Source organism: Salmo salar, chromosome 16 (assembly GCF_965601325.2).
Source record: "Salmo salar chromosome 16, fSalSal1, whole genome shotgun sequence".
Taxonomy (NCBI): Eukaryota; Metazoa; Chordata; class Actinopteri; order Salmoniformes; family Salmonidae; genus Salmo; species Salmo salar.
This window is the reverse complement of record NC_138306.1, coordinates 52,738,357-52,759,232: the sequence shown is the minus strand read 5'-3', so window position 1 is coordinate 52,759,232 and position 20,876 is coordinate 52,738,357. Positions and strand designations below refer to the sequence as shown.

At 41.3% G+C, this 20,876-nt stretch overlaps 2 protein-coding genes across 2 annotated transcripts in view; one reads left to right on the top strand and one right to left on the bottom strand.

Moving 5' to 3' along the window:
- Positions 1 to 4,550, top strand: part of LOC106574125 (protein ANKUB1) — a 16,260-nt gene extending 11,710 nt beyond the window's left edge. Inside the window, exon 5 of the mRNA XM_045697399.2 lies at positions 952 to 4,550. Coding sequence (XP_045553355.1) covers positions 952 to 1,894 — 943 coding nt within the window. The 3' untranslated portion in view covers positions 1,895 to 4,550. The remainder of the gene's footprint in view (positions 1 to 951) is intronic.
- On the bottom strand, positions 3,933 to 20,876 carry LOC106574127 (uncharacterized). The gene is made up of 9 exons (XM_014149744.3): positions 20,679 to 20,876; positions 17,205 to 17,307; positions 16,865 to 16,940; positions 16,507 to 16,625; positions 15,325 to 15,361; positions 14,784 to 15,193; positions 6,863 to 10,508; positions 6,610 to 6,697; positions 3,933 to 6,266 (listed from the first exon to the last, which is right to left on the bottom strand). Exons 2-9 carry the CDS (start codon positions 17,261 to 17,263, stop codon positions 6,088 to 6,090), a joined length of 4,614 nt encoding a protein of 1,537 aa, XP_014005219.2. The 5' UTR covers positions 17,264 to 17,307; positions 20,679 to 20,876; the 3' UTR covers positions 3,933 to 6,087.

The window sequence follows — 20,876 nt, the reverse complement described above, 5'->3', positions numbered from 1 at the left end:
ATGGTACTGACCCGGTATATAGCTTACAATAATGGTACTGACCCTGTATATAGCTTACAATGATGGTACTGACCCGGTATATAGCTTACAATAATGGTACTGACCCGGTATATAGCTTACAATTATGGTACTGACCCGGTATATAGCTTACAATGATGGTACTGACCCTGTATATAGCTTACAATTATGGTACTGACCCGGTATATAGCTTACAATGATGGTACTGACCCTGTATATAGCTTACAATAATGGTACTGACCCGGTATATAGCTTACAATAATGGTACTGACCCGGTATATAGCTTACAATTATGGTACTGACCCGGTATATAGCTTACAATGATGGTACTGACCCTGTATATAGCTTACAATAATGGTACTGACCCGGTATATAGCTTACAATAATGGTACTGACCCGGTATATAGCTTACAATAATGGTACTGACCCTGTATATAGCTTACAATTATGGTACTGACCCGGTATATAGCTTACAATAATGGTACTGACCCGGTATATAGCTTACAATAATGTTACTGACCCGGTATATAGCTTACAATAATGGTACTGACCCTGTATATAGCTTACAATTATGGTACTGACCCGGTATATAGCTTACAATAATGGTACTGACCCGGTATATAGCTTACAATTATGGTACTGACCCTGTATATAGCTTACAATAATGGTACTGACCCGGTATATAGCTTACAATAATGGTACTGACCCGGTATATAGCTTACAATAATGGTACTGACCCTGTATATAGCTTATATTCTCGTGTTTTTTTCCTTTATACATTTTTTCTCATACCCTGATATTTAATACTGCATTGTGGGAAAGAGCTTGCAAGTAAGCATTTAACTGTACTGTTTTATAACCTGCTGTATCTTGTGAACTTTACAAAAAAAACTTGAAACGTGTAATAAATACATTGTTTCTGTATTATTCCAGGTTCCAGCTCCGGGTGGCACTCTACATCGCTGCTTCTCTGGGCCACCTGGACCTGGCCGACTGGCTGCTGGAGAGGGGGGTACGTGCCATTGAGCCGGTGGGGGTCCACCCTTACCGTGAGTGGTGCCACCAGATGGCCCACCCCGACGCCGCCAAGTGTCCCGCCGTCGCCTCCATCGAGCGCGGCCAGCTCACCATCCTCAAACTCTTTATCGCCAGCAGCGTTCTGACCCTTGCCTGTCGGGATCCCCAGGGTCGTGACCCCCTGAGGATCGCCCTCCAGCACGGCCACAGAGAGTGTGTGTGTCACCTGGCCACCAAGCTGTGCTCTGTGGTGGTCCTCCCAGGTATGGCTCTGCCCATGCGGACATACGTCCAGATAAAGCGCTGGGTGAGGCTGGGGCAGAGGAGGGCAGCATCCAGGCACTGCATGGGCCTCAACAGGGCTCCGTTCAGGACCAGGGTGGGCGACACGGTCCTGGTGGACGGCTTCACCCTCCCCAAGATGTCCTCCAAGCCCAGGAGGAGTGAGGCCAAGGCGAGTATCAGGGTGGCGTCCAAAGCCTCTCAACCTTTGACCCCCATCAACTGCCCGTCTCATGTATCCTGCACGCTCCGCGCCCTGGCATCCCTGGATGCACCTCTTCAACTACCGAAGCTACCCCCTGTCGCCACGAGGGATGGAAGAGAGAAGAGGGGATGTGGCGGGAAGGGATGTGAGGAGGATGAGAGTGGGGATCAGAACAGCAACCAATGGAGGAGCAGAGTCTCGCTCCCGCCCATTTCCAGAGACACCAATCTCAGACCTGTGTTTGCCTCTGCCTCGCCAAACTCCGCCCAGATCCTCACCACCTCACTGGAGTCCTTTTCTCTCCACTGCAACCGCACACCCAGACAAAACGCCATATACTGTTTGGCCTTGGCCAGGTTAGTCCAACTTTAAATGACAGTGATTTACAAGTGAAATTACAGTGTTATTTCAACGCTACGGTTTTAATATGAATATTTCTCTGGAGGTTTCTTATGAAAGGTGTGAATACTGTCAGAAGATGCCTCCTATAATCAGTGGTGGGGGGGAAAACACATGTAAAAGCTGTTTACACACTTTTTATTTTATTTTGCGCAAGCGTTTACCCACCTTTTGTGGAAGATGCATTGAAAGTATAGGGAGCGTTACTTCTTTAATCCTGAACGGCAATCAGCATTTCCCAGTCAATGTTTTTACCACTTCATCACTGCCTATGATATACCCTTATCCTCCCTGAATAGATTTTAGTCAAAACAAATCATGAGCCAACCATCATGCTAAGAAGGTATATAGAGTCAAATCAACTCAAAATGTATTTGTCACTTGCGCTGAATACAACAAGTGTAGACCTTTCCGTGAAATGCTTACTTACAAGCCCTTAACCAACAGTGCAGTTCAAGAAGAGTTAAGAGAATATTTACCAAATAAACTAAAGTAACAAATAATAAAACATTTTTAACTAGTCCGGTGGCCATTTGATTAATTGTTCAGCAGTCTTATGGCTTGGGGTTAGAAGCTGTTATTGGTTTACCCTAACAAGTCCTAAAACAAATCATGAGCCAACTATCATGCTTAGAAGGTATATAGAGTGTCAGCCTTATTGGTTTACTCTAACAAGTTGTTTCAGTATGGGGAGAGGAAAGGATGTAAGAAAGGGAGCTTCATTAATGTATTGAGGCCATGACATATACAGTATTTCACAATGTTAGACCACAGATTTGGCCTCCTAACCTTGTTCTGGTTGATTGACTCTCTAACAGTGCCTTCACACAGAGCCCATGGCTGCAGCAGCTGAATGTAGCGCGGACTCTGGCCAGGAGGAGTGCTCAGCACATTGGGTAGACACCAGGATCCTGCTCATTAGGCAGATTAAACATACTGTAACAAGGAGGGACAACCTGGACTTGTCCAAAAAGGAACTCTTATTTAAGTTTTCTCTTCGGCAAAACATTAAAAAAATGTTTTCCATTGTGTGCCCTCATGAACACAACCCAGAGATCAACAACACTAACTGGTACCTCACAAAGTACCTGTATTGTCACCAACAAGGGAGGAAAATACAGTGAACAAGATGAGACTTGGGAACAGATGATGCCTGAAACAATGCGGACGACGAAGAATTTAGTTCCTTTTGATGAGGCTTATAGATATATAAAGATACTTATAGATATAGTCAGTACTGTGTTTGATTTGTGTGTAGAAGGTTTATAACGGCAGGCAGTGGATTCTCAGTCATCCGTATTCTCAAGTAACAAAAACGTTTCATATTTCACTGGCTATTTGTAGTAGCCAAATGTGAATGGAATTATTATTCTTGTTTGTCTTTATTCTAGAGTCATTCAGTTGAATGTGACTGTTTGTGATTGTACTGAATGTGATTGTACTGTATGTGATTGTACTGTTTGTGATTGTACTGTATGTGATTGTAAGTGTTAGACATGGGTCTAATTGAGGCTCCAAACCCCCCCACTTAACACTAGTTTTTGTCCATAGAAATCCCCACTTGCTGATGAAGACCTATAGTGGTTGAAATCAATGTAAAATACACAGTATGAACACTGCTGCATTACAACTATTTCATTAAGATGTGAATCATAATTGCTCATATAAATGAGTCTGTGCAGTGTCAAAATAATACATCTGTTACATAAGGGAAATAAATACCACAAAAGACATGAAATAATGGCATTATGGGGAAAATAATACAAAAATACATACTGTATTTCAGAGTATTTGAAAAAACCCTGTTTACATTTACATTTTAGTCATTTAGCAGACGCTCTTATCCAGAGCGACTTACAGTAGTGAATGCATACATTTCATGTTTATTTACGTTACAAAACTGACAACTACTCTAACAATGTGTTAGACAGCATGTGTCATCATAGGCTAAAGGGTAGCCCATTCCCCTGCAGTATGTGGATTTACACAGCAACATAGCAGACAACTGAAATAGTTTATTTTTATTTAACCTTTATTTCACTAGACAAGTCAGTTAAGAACAAATTCTTATTTACAATGACGGCCAAACCCGGATGACGCTGGGCCAACTATGCGGCACACTATGGGACTCCCAATCACTTGGAGTGGGAAGGACACAGAATCCAATATCACACACTTCATCCATAGTATTCTGAGAACTGTCAGATAGCTGTGAGAGCTATGAGTGGATCGTTGACCCCATGCATAAATGATAACTTTGCTTTAACTCAGTGGGGCAAGTAGAACATACCGCTTAGTGTATGTCCATTGTCTTGTCAGTTGATTGTCTTTGTCTCAAAGCTTTTTCATTTCTGGGGTATTGAAGAAGCTTCTGATCTCAAACTTCTTGACAGGTAAGAAACACTTGGTTAGTGTATGCGTCTCATCCAGTGTATTGTCAGGTGAACGTTGAAGATGCTTCTTGGAGGTGATCTAATGATGTCATTCAATCGTTGTCATTGAGTTGCTCACTGGACAAGACAATTATTCACTGAAAATGAAATCTGTATTTTAATTTCACTTGTTGATATTTGATTGGCTATTTGCTGTCTTTTGAAAATACAAAAATAAATATATCTGGTTTTATGAAGCACTTGTAGACATTCATTGTTTTCAAAATCATATTTTCAGCAGAACAGATACATACTTTTACAATATGACATCAAATAAAATAAAAATCAAGTAAGCGATAGGTAAATGATTGGCAAAAGGCTCCAACCACCCAGGTCATAGACTGTTCACTCTGCTACCACATGGCAAGCGATATGGGAGCACCAAGTCTGGGACAAAAGGCTCCTTACAGCTTCTACCTCCAAGTCATAAGACTGCTGAACAGCTTCTACCCCCTAGCCATAAGACTGCTGAACAGCTTCTACCCCCTAGCCATAAGACTGCTGAACAGCTTCTACCCCCAAGTCATAAGACTGCTGAACAGCTTCTACCCCCAAGTCATAAGACTGCTGAACAGCTTCTACCCCCAAGCCATAAGACTGCTGAACAGCTTCTACCCCCAAGCCATAAGACTGCTGAACAGCTTCTACCCCCTAGCCATAAGACTGCTGAACAGCTTCTACCCCCAAGCCATAAGACTGCTGAACAGCTTCTACCCCCAAGTCATAAGACTGCTGAACAGCTTCTACCCCCAAGTCATAAGACTGCTGAACAGCTTCTACCCCCAAGCCATAAGACTGCTGAACAGCTTCTACCCCCAAGTCATAAGACTGCTGAACAGCTTCTACCCCCAAGTCATGACTGCTGAACAGCTTCTACCCCCAAGTCATAAGACTGCTGAACAGCTTCTACCCCCAAGTCATAAGACTGCTGAACAGCTTCTACCCCCAAGCCATAAGACTGCTGAACAGCTTCTACCCCCAAGCCATAAGACTGCTGAACAGCTTCTACCCCCAAGCCATAAGACTGCTGAACAGCTTCTACCCCCAAGTCATAAGACTGCTGAACAGCTTCTACCCCCAAGCCATAAGACTGCTGAACAGCTTCTACCCCCAAGCCATAAGACTGCTGAACAGCTTCTACCCCCAAGTCATAAGACTGCTGAACAGCTTCTACCCCCAAGTCATGACTGCTGAACAGCTTCTACCCCCGTGCCATGACTGCTGAACAGCTTCTACCCCCAAGCCATAAGACTGCTGAAAATTAATGAAATGGCTATCTGCACTATTTGCATTGACCCCCTTTGTTATTGATGTATTTTTCTAATTGTTTTGCTCTGACTCTCTTGAATTGGCTCGATGCACACTCTACCCACACATTCACTGTGACACTGACCGACTTTCACACTTCACACAAGCTGCTGCTACTGTGTTTATCTATCCTGATTGCCTAGTCACTTTTACCCTTACCTACATATACATACTGTATTACCTCAACTACCTCGCACCCATTCACATTGACTCGGTACTGGTACTCCTTGTATATAGCCTTGTTATTGTTATTTTATTGTGTTACTATTTAGAAAATATTTTCTTACTTTTTAACTCTGCATTGTTGGGAATGAGCTTGTAATAAAGCATCTCACAAGTCTACACCTGTTGTTTTCGGCGCATGTGACCAATACGATTACATTTTGATTTGAACAAATGAATTCTCTTGTTGTTTTAATGAGGAATTTAATTAAATAATTTGGTTTTCCTTGAAGATTTGAATAGGCTGGAAAAGCCTTTTGTGATGGCTCTATACAATCTGGTGAAAAGGGAGGATTTGCGACTCTTCTCTTCAAGTGGGAAGGACGATGCAATATCAGAATTTCCCTCTGGAGCAAAGGAGCCATAAGAATTTGTCATCAACTCTGCAAAGAAAAGACCATCCAGTATGTCATCAATTTACATTTTTTGTCATTTAGCAGACGCTCTTATCCAGAGCGATTTACAGGAGCATTTAGGATTAAGTGCCTTGCTCAAGAGCACATTGACAGATTTTGCCTCGTGAGCTCAGGGATTCTGAACCAGCAAACTATCGGTTATTGGCCCAACCTCTTAACCCACTAGGCTACCACCCAGCCCGCAGTACAGTATGTCATAGGTAACAACTCAGAGGAGAGTACAATGTCTTTCCAAATGAATTAGTGGAATGGTAAAGGGATAATGTCTAAGTCTTGACTGAGCAGCAGCCTAAACAACAGCAGGGCTTACCTGTAAAGTACACAGTAGGGGAAGTGTTCTGAGGCTGGTACTCCATAGACTCTTGGGGACAGAGGTTCTTACTAACGTTCTTGGAACCCTGGTTGGTGGGAAAAGGCACATTAAAACAAACAAAAAATATTCTATATCTTAAAGTACAGCATATCAATTGCAAAGAAGCAGTGCAATGTCATGACCCAAAGAATCATAGCTCTGATAAAAGTAAACAGCAGTGTTATTCATGAAAGATGTATGTGTACTATACCTTTGTGTTAATGGTGAGGACCTGCTCTCCAGTACTGCTGTCGGTATCCCTTGCCAAATCAAACTCGCCTTCTACAATGTCACTGGTGGCCATGCTGGTAGTGGACTCAAAATAACATTTAGCAGTGGCTTTGGTGATCATTTGAAGAATGACCATGCAAGTAGAAGTCTTTGGATCATTCTGGACTGAAACATCAAAGTTTATATTTTCATACTCATCTGACCACTGTTTTAGAAAGCCCCTCAATGTCTCTTCAGCAAATATCTGGAGAAGCTGAGAGGAGAGCTTCCTGGATACGCCACATTGTTCCTTTTCCCATTTCAGCCTTGAAAGAATGGAGTCAGAAGCACTTCTGGCTGCTGCCAATGTTAGGACCTGTGGAGTGCTGTGGTTGTCCTGAATGGCTATCACTTTATCCACAAATTCATGACTGAAAATGTGGATGGTCCAAGTGGAAATCATTTTTCTCAATTTCCTAACAGCAGATCGGAGGTCGTCAGGATGAGAGGCATCCTGTCCATTTTCCTGTGTGTTCTCAACACTTTCCACCATAATGTCCACTACCACCCCAGCAGCTTTCCTGACTTTGTCCACAAAGGATGGGGGAAGTAAGTCCTCTGTGTGAACAAAGTCCTCAATGATTGTGTTTCTTACAATGGGAAAGTCACACTGAGCAGGCAACTCAGTGGGTATGGGAGTCCCGGGTAAAGCAAAGTACCATTTCGACTGCCTTGATTTTGAAATAGGTGTTGGAGAGATGGAGGAGCGTGAAGAAGAGGGCTTTGTCTTTTGGCTGTCAGCACTCCTACAACGGATCGTGCCAATATCCTCCAGCATGGATCCTGAGAGCTCAGTGGTTTTAGGTAGTAAATCATGCGGAATGTCCACACAGGCATCTTTTCCACCAGGTGTAACACTGCTCTGGTTGACCTCAAGATGGCCGAGATTAGCTCTTTGTGATGCAGGACTGCTTTGATATGTAAACATTTTGATTGAATCAAGAGTTGTGTCTGAAGATCTTTGAAGATCTTTTCTGAGAAACTCTGTAATCTTACTTTGCAGACTGTAGTAGATGTTACAAGCAACAGACCAGATCCTTTCCTCAGAAACCTGTCCAGTGGTGAGCAGGGAGGTTCCAGATACCATCTCCGATGATTGGGTGGTCTGAGTGAGCTCCTGCAGATCTTTCACCATGGTTTGTATAATATCAGTAGATGTGGTGGATGTAGATACAGACTGGAGGCACTTATCTGTTGTACCTTCCTCCACAATGTTAAATGATCTAGAGAGAACCTCACTCACTACTTTCTCAGCTTTGGTTTGGAACTCATGACTAGAGAGTTTCTGGAGGCTCTTTGTTGAAAGACTATGGGAAGATGCAATGCCTTTGGAGGTAGACATGCTGAAATCTAGATTTACTGGAGAGGTTCGCTCAAGAGAATCTTGGAGATGTTCAAACATGTTTTCACATGGTGTTGGGGACCTTGACAAGGAGATGTTATTCAGCTGAGACAGAACACCACCTACCAACACACTGACCTCAAGAGACACATCAGATATTTTCTTTCCTACTGTGGAGAAGCAAGGTGCATTTGATGTCTGATCCTCACATGAGGTCAAGATTGTTGAAATGACCTCTTTGGTACTATTGGTCAGTAAAGCCTCGTCTGTTTCAGTCCAGAGAAGTTTTGAACTCTCGCTGACACCCCTGTGTAGAGCCACTTCCTGGTTCAAACTGGGCAGGTGAGGCACACTCTTACTGGCTTGCCTCAAGTCTTGGCTTGCCAAACCAAGGTACTCCTCAGTCCCAAGATGTTCAGAGTCCTCTATGGGTGTATGACTGGATATTCTGCTCAGCATGTCTGACCTCCGCTGGCGAATGGTGAAGTCCTTTAATGTCTTCTTAATGTTGTTATATAAACTAGTGGTAGCAGACCAGATCCTGCTCTGTAGCTTTTGTGCATTTTCCTGGAGGTCAGGTTCTCTCTGTTCTACTTCTGCAGGTTGCGCCAAGTTCTGCAGGTCTTCCACAAATGTGTCAATGATGCCAATGGCAGCAGAATCTGCACAAATATCCTTTGACCATGTGTTCTGGTTTTGAATGGAACCAGACCTGGATGCTACAGAATAAGCAGGCATTGCACTAGTTAAGCTAGTGGTGGACTTTTTAACTAGGAACTCACTCACTGCTTGAGTGGCATTTCTCTTGAATTCCTCACTTGAGAGTTTTCTCATGCAATCTAACAGACTTGTCAAAGAAGCTGTGGCCTTGCTGCCTATGATGTCCTCACATTCAGAGGGGAACTCACATACCATTGCTGATGGGGCCCTGGAATGGGAGATATCCCCAAGCTGAGCCAGAACACCTTCTACAAATTTCTCTCTCTCAATAGAAAGGTCTGATCCTTTTTCTCCAACAGTGGACAGGGGGTCCTCCTTTGACATCTCAGTGTTGTACAAGACCAGAAGCTCTGAGATGACTTCTTTGGTGCAAGTTGTCAGAAGGAGCTTGTTTTCTTCTGAGTCAGTTTGTGCCCAAAGAAGTTTTGAGCTCTCACTTAAGCCTCTTTGTAGAGTCACTTCACCAGTGGACTCTGGCAACTGAGGCTCACTCTTACTGGGGCTATATTTTTTGTGCAGGCATTGAAGAGGAACTCTCTCCTTACACTCAGCATGTGTGGTGTTTTCATCAGATGTGACAGTGCTCTTTAAGGCACATCGTTGAAGCTTGCTGAAATAATCGTTCAAGTTGTTTTGGATGCTGTGGTAAATGTGAACAGCAGCAGACCAGGCACTCTTCTGTTGAGGACTCTCTTTACGCTCGGTCAAAGACTTCATATCTGACACGAAAGTCTTAACAACTACTGATGCTGCTGTGCCCACTGGGTGAATTGACAATGTCTTTACAATGCCAGACAATGTTTGACCTGATACAGCACCTGTTAACTTAGACTGAACGACTGAACTAGGAAAGCTCAAACTGCTGACTTTTTTGGCAAGAACTCCACTCACTGCTTGTATTGCTGATGTTTGAAACTCCCGGCTGGAGAGTTTTTGGATGCTCTTAGATGTGAGCGTGCAGGAGGAACCAGATTCACTAATATTGTAGCTGCTCTCGTATTTCCTTATCAGGGCATCAAGATCGTCAATGAAGCCAACATGCGATGCCAAAAACGTGATATTTTTCTTCAGATCTTCCAGCAAATTCTGTTCGTTCTCGTCAACAAAAGCCACCATTGTTTCAGAGACGGTAGTTATGACTTGCCCTGTTAGACTCTTGCTCTCTTGGTCAACTTTTTCAAGTTTAGCTGCCAGCTCTCTCACCATGCTCTCAGTCACCTTGGTCTGTGCGTCTCCCCTTCTTCCAGATGTCACTAGAGAGGTTTGACTTGCAGAGGCACTCTTAACGACCACTGATATGGCCGACTTGACATCTTTAGCCAACTCTGCCATTACAGCAGGGGTTAGCGTCATAGAGCCTGCACTTCCAGATGGAGAATCGGACATGCATGCAAATTTGGAGAGAGAACCTTGCAGGCTGTCCTGCACACAGGTGACGAGGGTGTCCTCTGAGACACCTAAAAGGACTTGTAGCAACTCAGAGTTGGTTGTCTTCTTCTGCACCTCAGACAAAGAGGTTTGAGACCTTGAACAAAACACAGAAATCATCACAGTCAAACAAATAATATGTAAGGTTGTGATGCACGTTCAGTGTGTCAAATACATCTGCACCATTGAAAACAATGAGGAAAACACTGCTGTTTCTCTGAGAAAAAACCTTAGTGTGATGTCAGCCTAACTGCTTCATTTCTAAAGCCCAATAAAAAAAAAAAAATTTGTATAAGTAATTTGTATTGAAACTAGCTTGTAGGTGGCAATATCTATCCTCAACAAAATCAAAATTGCTATAATCTTCAAATACTATAATGACTAATAACTTCAAGGACAATCATAAATACAAGGCAGTTTGAAGAAATGTTAAAGGGAAATTTCTAAATGTTTCAACTTCATATTCATCATCTACAGCACCACCCCAACATCAGCATATGTAAAAAAAATGGGCATTTCTATGTTTTGTAGTAAAAAAGAAAGAGGAAGATAAGTGTTTCCTATGACATCGTCAACCAATTAGTAGGCAATGCCTACTCATAATTGGTTAAAAATCACACGATGCACACTGATGACGTCATTAGAAACTACAGCTGAGCGATTAACCAACATTTTTGTTATTTTTCGGTTTTTAAACAACTAATTGACCGACGTCGGCTCAATTATTTGAATTCCATATATACTTAATTTTTTTCTTCTTCTGTGAGCTTGATGCTCAGTTTCTGTAGAGATAAATCAGATGAAAGCACGAACTATGCAATGTAGTAGGAAGTTGTAGTTTTCAACAGGCCAATATTCTACATAGTTTAGCACAGAAAATATGGTAATTAATTCCCATAATCCATTGCACGCCCGCTTACTTGTCCACTCTGTGTGGAGCAGATATGAAGACCTCATTGACTGAGACAGAGAGAACGCATGAGAGCGATAAAAAGCAGTTGCTTTGCGAGGTTTCTCAACCTGGAAATACATTATCTAAGTGATTGATAGTTGGTATTCAGCAGTCATAAAAGTATGCCTTATTTACTTAGAAGAACTACTAAAATTGTGATTTTGTCAGACAGGATAGGCAGCAGCTCTATAGAGATGAGTTGATGACTTGGAATGAAATAATAAAGTCATCAAATAAATATTTTATATGAGAAAGTAAATGATGGTTAATAAGGGATAAGCAGTAATGGGCAGTCACTACCCAAAGGGGACTTTTATTAATAGTTTTATTCTGTGTTGTTACAGCATTCAACCCACATAATCCATACTGCATTCAATGTCTAAAAAAAATGATTGAAATCGAAAACCGTGATTATTTTTAAAATATTTGAAACGAAACGAAACCAACCTCAAAAAGCACTAATCTCTCAGCACTATTAGAAACAGTTACGTTCCTCTATCTTTTTTTACTACAAAACATGGAAATGTGTAATTTTCACATATGGTGATGCTGGAGATGAATATGAAGTTGTTAAATTTCACTTTAACCTCTCTGGGGTATGTGGGACACTATTCAACAGCCAGTGAAATAGCAGGGCGGCAAATTCAAAACAACTAAAATCTCATAATTCAAATTTCTCAAACATACAACTATTATATCCCATTTTAACCTCTCTAGGGTAGGTGGCACCAAATCGTCCCACCTACGTAACAGCCAGTGTAATCCCGTGGCGCGTTACAATTTTTCAAACATATGACTATTTTACACCATTTTAAAGATAAGACTCTCGTTAATCTAACCACACTGTCCGATTTCAAAAAGGCTTTACAACGAAAGCAAAACATTCGATTATGTCAGCAGAGTACCCAGCCAGAAATAATCAGACACCCATTTTTCAAGCTAGCATATAATGTCACATAAACCCAAACCACAGCTAAATGCAGCACTAACCTTTGATGATCTTCATCAGATGACAACCCTAGGACATTATGTTATACAATACATGCATGTTTTGTTCAATGAAGTTCATATTTATATCAAAAAACAGCTTTTTACATTAGCATGTGACTAGCATGTGACTAGCATTCCCACCGAACACTGCCGGTGAATTTACTAAATTACTCACGATAAACGTTCACAAAAAGCATAACAATTATTTTAAGAATTATAGATACAGAACTCCTCTATGCACTCGATATGTCCGATTTTAAAATAGCTTTTCGGGGGAAAGCACATTTTGCAATATTCTCAGTAGATAGCCCGGCATCACAGGGCTAGCTATTTAGACACCCAGCAAGTTTAGCACTCACCAAAGTCAGATTTACTATAAGAAAAATGTTATTACCTTTGCTGTCTTCGTCAGAATGCACTCCCAGGACTTCTACTTCAATAACAAATGTTGGTTTGGTTCAAAATAATCCATAGTTATATCCAAACAGCGGCGTTTTGTTCGTGCGTTCAAGACACTATCCGAAAGGGTAAATAAGGGTGACGAGCATGGCGCAATTCGTGACAAAAAAATTCTAAATATTCCATTACCGTACTTCGAAGCATGTCAACCGCTGTTTAAAATCAATTTTTATGCCATTTTTCTCATAAAAAAGCGATAATATTCCGACCGGGAATCTGCGTTTAGGTAAACAGACGAAAGAAAATAAAGCATTCGGTCGACTCGGGCACGCGCCTAAGCCCATAGTACTCTGATCGGCCACTTGCCAAAAGCGATAATGTGTTTCAGCCAGAGGCTGCCTCGATATCGTTCAGCTTTTTCCCGGGCTCTGAGAGCCTATGGGAGCCGTAGGAAGTGTCACGTTAGAGCAAAGATCCTCAGTCTTCAATAAAAAGAGCCAAGATGAAACAACTTGTCAGACAGGCCACTTCCTGCATGGAATCTTCTCAGGTTTTGGCCTGCCATTTGAGATCTGTTATACTCACAGACACCATTCAAACAGTTTTAGAAACTTTAGGGTGTTTTCTATCCAAAGCCAATAATTATATGCATATTCTAGTTACTGGGCAGGAGTAGTAACCAGATTAAATCGGGTACATTTTTTATCCGGCCGTGTCAATACTGCCCCCTAGCCCTAACAGGTTAAAGATACACTTCTCGTTAATCCAACCACATTGTCTGATTTCAAAAAGGCTTTACGGCGAAAGCATAACATTAGATTATGTTAGGACAGCGCTGAGACAAGAAAAACCACACAGCCATTTTCCAAGCAAGGAGAGGCGTCACAAAAACCAGAAATACAGCTAAAATGAATCACTAACCTTTGACGATCTTCATCAGGTGACACTGATGACTCAATGTTACACAATACATGTATGTTTTGTTAGATAAAGTTCATATTTATATCCAAAAACACTATTTTACATTGGCGCGTGATGTTCAGAAAATGTTTTGCCTCCAAAACTTCCAGTGAATGAGCACATCAATTTACAAAAATACTCATCATAAACGTTGATAAAATTTACAACAGTTATTGAAAGAATTATAGATACACTTCTCCTTAATGCAACCGCTGTGTCAGATTTCAAAATAGCTTTACGGCGAAAGCACATTGTTCAATATTCTGAGTACAGAGCTCAGCCATCAAAGCAAGCTATACAGTTACCCGCCAAGTTCTGGAGTCAACAAAACTCAGAAATAGTATTATAAATCTTCACTTACCTTTGCTGATCTTCGTCGGAATGCACTCCCAGGACTCCCACAAGAAATGTTCGTTTTGTTCGATAAACTCCATATTTATGTCCAAATACCTCCGTTTTGTTCGCTCGTTCAGATCACTATCCAAAAGGCATAATGCGCGAGCGCAAAACCCGAGACGAAAAGTCAAAAAGTTCCATTACCGTTCGTAGAAACATGTCAAATGATGTTTACAAATGATGTTTACAATCAATCCTTAGGGTCTTTTTATCACCGGACAATAGCGTATTCATTACAGAGGAAAAAGAAGGAACGGCACGCCTGCGTGACCGCGCAGTAAACAACTCATTTGCCTCAGGCAGTCCACTTGTTGAGTCAGCTCTTATTCTCTCCCAGTAACAGTAGAAGCATGAAACAAGGTTCTAAAGACTGTTGACATCTAGTGGAAGCCTTAGGAAGTGCAAAATTAACCCTAAGTTGAAAAACTACAAACCTCAAATTTCCACACTTCCTGGTTGGATTTTTCTCAGGATTTTGCCTGCCATATGAGTTATGTTATACTCACAGACATCATTCAAACAGTTTTAGAAACTTCAGAGTGTTTTCTATCCAAATCTACTAATAATATGCATATCCTAGCTTTTGGGCCTGAGTAGCAGGCAGTTTACTACGGGCATGCCTTTCATCCGGACGTCAAAATACTGCCCCCTACCCTAGAGAAGTTAAGAACATACCTCATGGCCCCCTTGGGCAGGTAGCTTCCACTGCCCAGACTGCGCATCTCCTTAGTCAGGTAAAACTCCTTGAATTTAAATTGTTGTGATTCCTGCTCTTCTTCCTCTTTTTGCTCCATACAGTTGGAGGAAGGGTAGGGAGTCGGAATGCGAAAGCTAGCGTAAGACTTTCGACTGCCTTGCCTCTTAGGTACACCGGCCTCAGTAAATCTCACACGGGACTTGTTGTTAGCCTTATCGTCCTCCAGACTGCTGAGTGACGCTGTGAGAGATCTCTGTGACAATGGAGAGGAGGCAGCATCTTGGATGCCCAGTAGTTCGTAAAGACCTGGGATGATGATCTGCATCAGCTTGTCCGATAAAAACTGGACAATCCTCAGACACAAGCTGGCAAGCTGTTGTTTTGTCAGCTGTATTCCAGAAACAGAAGAAGTGTTTTAAAATGTTGCATTGTGCGTCTTTCAAAAGCTTATGAACAAGGTTAAACATGAGGCAGAGTTTTCATGGTAATCTGATTAAATTGTCAGTAACATGATCTTACCGGGTCAAACATGCCCTCACGAATCCCCCTCCATTGCCTGAAAACAATATTGTTAGAAATGTTGTCATATCAGGATGCCTTAGACATGTTGTCATATCAGGATGCCTTAGACATGTTGTCATATCAGGATGCCTTAGAAATGTTGTCATATCAGGATGCCTTAGAAATGTTGTCATATCAGGATGCCTTAGACATGTTGTCATATCAGGATGCCTTAGACATGTTGTCATATCAGGATGCCTTAGAAATGTTGTCATATCAGGATGCCTTAGAAATGTTGTCATATCAGGATGCCTTAGAAATGTTGTCATATCAGGATGCCTTAGAAATGTTGTCATATCAGGATGCCTTAGAAATGTTGTCATATCAGGATGCCTTAGACATGTTGTCATATCAGGATGCCTTAGACATGTTGTCATATCAGGATGCCTTAGACATGTTGTCATATCAGGATGCCTTAGACATGTTGTCATATCAGGATGCCTTAGACATGTTGTCATATCAGGATGCCTTAGACATGTTGTCATATCAGGATGCCTTGGACATGTTGTCATATCAGGATGCCTTAGAAATGTTGTCATATCAGGATGCCTTAGACATGTTGTCATATCAGGATGCCTTAGAAATGTTGTCATATCAGGATGCCTTAGACATGTTGTCATATCAGGATGCCTTAGACATGTTGTCATATCAGGATGCCTTGGACATGTTGTCATATCAGGATGCCTTAGAAATGTTGTCATATCAGGATGCCTTAGACATGTTGTCATATCAGGATGCCTTAGACATGTCATATCAGGATGCCTTAGAAATGTTGTCATATCAGGATGCCTTAGAAATGTTGTCATATCAGGATGCCTTAGACATGTTGTCATATCAGGATGCCTTAGAAATGTTGTCATATCAGGATGCCTTAGAAATGTTGTCATTTCAGGATGCCTTGGACATGTTGTCATATCAGGATGCCTTGGACATGTTGTCATATCAGGATGCGCGGCAGAATTGTTTTTATTTCAATATTTGCCTGATAGTGTAGTTATACTTGCTTTGTGTCAGTTTTTTTGACAACATTGCAATGTGACAACTTTTCTAGCACTTTACTTTTTTTTTCTGGATGAATCCGTTTCTAATATGATCCTATTTCGTTCAAGGTGTGATAGTACCAAAGAAAACAGAACATACTTCTCAGTTAGGTTTTGAAGGAAGTCCATAAGTGTCAGATCTTCCACACTGTTGAGCTTCCCCTCTTCTGTGGTTTCCATCACTGAGGTTGCTCTGCTCCTAGTAGAATTGCTCTGCTCCTGGTAGAAATGTAATTATATTGCAAATAATCAAACTTAATATCAAACTTAATATACAACAAATATCATACTGTAATAATTATGAACTGTTAGAGAGTGGAGGAGCATTTGCAACGTTGGACCAATTAAACAACTGCAACACAACAGAGATGGTTGTGGTAAGTCAACATTTCCAATGATAGCATCATTAAAACATTTTATTGGATTAATGTTGCAATATGAAATGACGGTCAACTTACCATCTCATTGACAGCTTCATAGGGCAGGTGGTCATCCACCACACAGACAGGCAGGTCTAGAGACTGGGACAAGGCTCTATGGTCATAACCAGGAGAGAATGGAAACAACATCAGAGCAATCCCAATGGCAGAATCTAACCACTGTCTGTTAAAGACTCACTTAGTAGTTAATACATAGCCACAAATAATGAGGGGTTCAAATAGATCTGCTGGGGACTTGACCCTACAAATGACTCCAAGAATGATGCCTGACCTGCCCCATAACAAGTTCTCTCTTATTAGACTCTCTCTCTTAATCTCCACACAACAATCTAACTGGACAGAGTGTGAGTGGCCTTACCTGACTGTCTCAGTGTCAGAAACATCATAGTCTTGTTGTTCTATGTCCTCCAGGGACATCTCAGCCACAGCAGAGGGGGCAAAGCCCGGGATGATCTCTCAAGCTGAAACAAAGTGACTGGATGTGAACTGAACCATTTCCCACTGGGCAAAAACTGCTTGAATCAATGTTGTTTCCACATCATTTCAACCCCAAAAAAGCTATGTGATGATATTTAATCAACGTAGAAAACGAATTGGATTTGCAAAAAGTCATCAACTTGAAAGGCATTTAGTCTTTTCTTCACCCAACTTTTAACCTAAATCCAGGGACATTGAATTCACGTTAGTTAACAACCACCAAACTTTAAATCAAAACCAGACGTTATACTGACGTCTGTGCCCAGTGCGTTATGTTGATGGAGCCGATCAGTTATCTTAGTTCTGCTGGTATTATTAGCTGCATGAAAATACATCTGTGGAGTACAAATATTAGCTGCTTTCTGAAGGACAGCCAAGCTGAGAGAGAACATGGAACCTCCAGATAATTATGACATCATTGGAACACATGCACATGTCACAAACCCTTTGTGACTATAAAAAAAGCAGTGTAGCAGTGGTTCCTAACCTGGGGAGGTGGGACAATTTTATTAGGCTTTTATTCAGATTCACCAACAATGCTCTACTTGAAGTCAATGAGTAAACAAGCCTCAGCAATGTAGACACATCCCACTGGGCACACCAGGTCATTTCTACATGGAAATGTGGGTAATATTTGATTGAGATGTTGATCAATGAGATTTTAACCTTTATTCATCCACTCAAAAAGACAATGAGAAGTTGGGGAATTAAACAATGTGTTTTCACTATGCGTTCAACCATCTAATAGCACCAACAAATTCCAATGGAAAAACAATGTCTGACTTCTGGTTTAGTTGTCATGTAAATGTTTTAATCACAGCACTTTGAACCATTTAAAAGCACAACAAAGTTCAAATGGGAATACAGTGTCAGATATTTTATATTTATACAACAACTTCAATGTGTTATCAATGTGCTTTATCTAATAGCACAACCAAATGACCTGGATTGTTGTTGAGATTACATTAAAAGAGCATGGTGCAAGAGATCAATGCTGTTTGAGATTCTGTGCATATTAATACAGCAATTGGGAAGATCTCCACAGACCTGCGACCTTAGAATGCTATTTTTTTTTGTTCTTTTTTTTCCTCCACCTTTATTTAACCAGGTAGGCTAGTTGAGAACAAGATCTCATTTACAACTGCGACCTGGCAAAGATGAAGCAAAGCAGTGTGACCAAAAACAACAACACAAAGTTGCACATGTCACTATCTTGAACATGCATGCTTTGTCACTATGTGGCTATGAATGCGTTACTCATTTTAAGGTTGAATAAATACTGCTCCATTAGTTTGTAAGTTAGCCTAAAGTTCAGCCTATTTACTGTATTACTAAAGTAATATTGTGTTTGGTTGACATCGAAACCAAATATCAACATTTGAAGGAGACGTATCTTCTGCTTGGATAGTTCCATCTGTGCCACTGACTTAGTCTGGCTTTAATTCCAGTTTGTCTAAAAAGGAACCATTTATATGTTATATTCACGTCTCCACCTCAACCAAAAATCTAAGTTAAAGAATAGGTCTACATTTAATCAAATCAAACTTTAAATGCACTTTAAATAAAGTTTGATCCGATTTAGTCCTATTCTTTAAACTTAGATTTTTGGTTGAGATGGAGACGTGAATCCAAAATGTTAATGATTAACAGGAAGATTCCATTTGAAATCAACCAAAGCTTGAGACACTAGGCCTATACTGTATGCCTTGTCTATTAGTTGAACTCTGGGTTGAATTGAAACAATAGCTGTTGATGCCTTTGCAAATGCTATATAGGCTTTTATAAAGTATGGTTACATCTCATTTGCTTTGTCAAACCCACCCCTTGGAATGACTTCGATATTTACACTGAATATATCTTGTTATTAAGAGATCTCTCAATAATAATTCTCACAATAGCATATTGGTAGTAGTCAGTGACATATCAAAGCTAAGCAGGGCTGGGTGTGGTTAAAACCCTGGATGGGGTTCAATCCCGGGCTGTGTTGCAGCCGGCTGTGGCCAGAGACCCATGAGATGGCGCACAATTGGCATCGTCCGGGTTAGGGCAGGGATGGCCGGGATATCCTTGTCCCATCGCGCTCTAGTGACTCCTGTGGTGTGCCGGGCACAGTGCATGTTGACACGGTCGCCAGTTGTACGGCGTTTCCACCGACACATTGGTGCGGCTGGATTCCGGATTAAGCGAGCAGTGTGTCAAGAAGCAGTGCGGCTTGGCAGGGTCGTGTTTCGAAGGACGCATGGCTCTCGACCTTCGCCTCTCCCGAGTCCGTACGGGTGTTGCAGCGATGGGACAAGACTAACTATCAATTGGGAAGGAAAAAAATGGGTCAAAAAAAATACCTGGATGGGAGATCAAATGAATAGCTGTAGATAGATGAACTCTCCAGTAGGAAGTGCTGCCCAGCCTATTGTTTTTTCTGAAAGTATATATTACATTGAAAATCTGACATTGTTTCAAAGGTACAAATTCAACCTATTTTATAACAAGGTTTGTCTATGCTGAATTTTGTACTCAATGATGACATCATCCTATGGTTGAAATTTCACCCTCAAAACAACAGATTACGTTGATGATCCAATGTATTTCCCAAGAAGATTCCATGTCACAATACGTTGACAAATTACGTTGAAACAACGCTGATTCAACCAGTTTGCGCCCAGTGGGGTGGCTGAGCTGTAACGTGTTAGTAGAAGTTAACACTAACCACTGGTACAGGATCAACTGTTCTTTCACCCCCCTAATGGATCATCTGATCCTAAACCTGTGGTTAAGACAACCTCTACCTTGAGCTGATTAACAATACACTATGAACAGAAACATGCTAATTTTGAAACAAACCTATTGTATATTAAGATGCTTGTGTTTCCAACTTCCCAAAGTTAGTAAACATCCATAGTTTAGAGGTTGAAAACAGTGTAGGCCTATACCCCATTTTATCCACTACCCCCCCCCCCCCCCCCCACACACACACACACACACACACACACACACTTTACATTTGACCAATATGTATGCAGCCCACCAGCCCTAAAGCATGAACATGTTTTTTTTTCTAGAAAATGTGGATTAAGAGAAGCAGAATTATCCTTTTCGCTAGTTTCATCTAAATAGGAGGGCAACATGACATTAACAAACCTTGTCATATCTGCTTTCACCGGGATTTAAAAACCCAGGCTTTCCTAAAATGTTTACCTCAGCCAGTCTAGAACCCAGGTGTGTCTGCAAAACACATGCACACCTCCATAAGGTTCATGGGTTCCCTATTGTTTTATCCCAGTACTAGAGGGGCAACTGGATTCAGGATCAAACACAAGCAGTCTTTAAGGTATATCTTATTACAGTTTAGGCCTACCTTATTATTTTCTTCCATCTGGCAATATCATTTTAAGGAATTAAATCTGTTTTGTTGCTAGTATTATTATTAACTGTAGGAAAATACAGCTGTAGAGTACAAGTATTAGCTACTTTCTGAAGGACAGACAAGCTGATAGACAATTTAGAACGTACAGACAATTATGACATCAATGGAACACATGTACGTGTCACAAAC

Bases quoted from the DNA above. Each gene is read 5' to 3' on its own strand.
- LOC106574127 (XM_014149744.3), bottom strand. From the start codon at position 17,263: ATGTCCCTGGAGGACATAGAACAACAAGACTATGATGTTTCTGACACT. The intron at 16,626-16,864 runs GTAAGTTGACCG...CATTTCTACCAG, and splicing joins ATGAAGCTGTCAATGAGATG to GAGCAGAGCAATTCTACTAG. The intron at 15,362-16,506 runs GTATGTTCTGTT...TATTGTTTTCAG, and splicing joins CTTCAAAACCTAACTGAGAA to GCAATGGAGGGGGATTCGTG.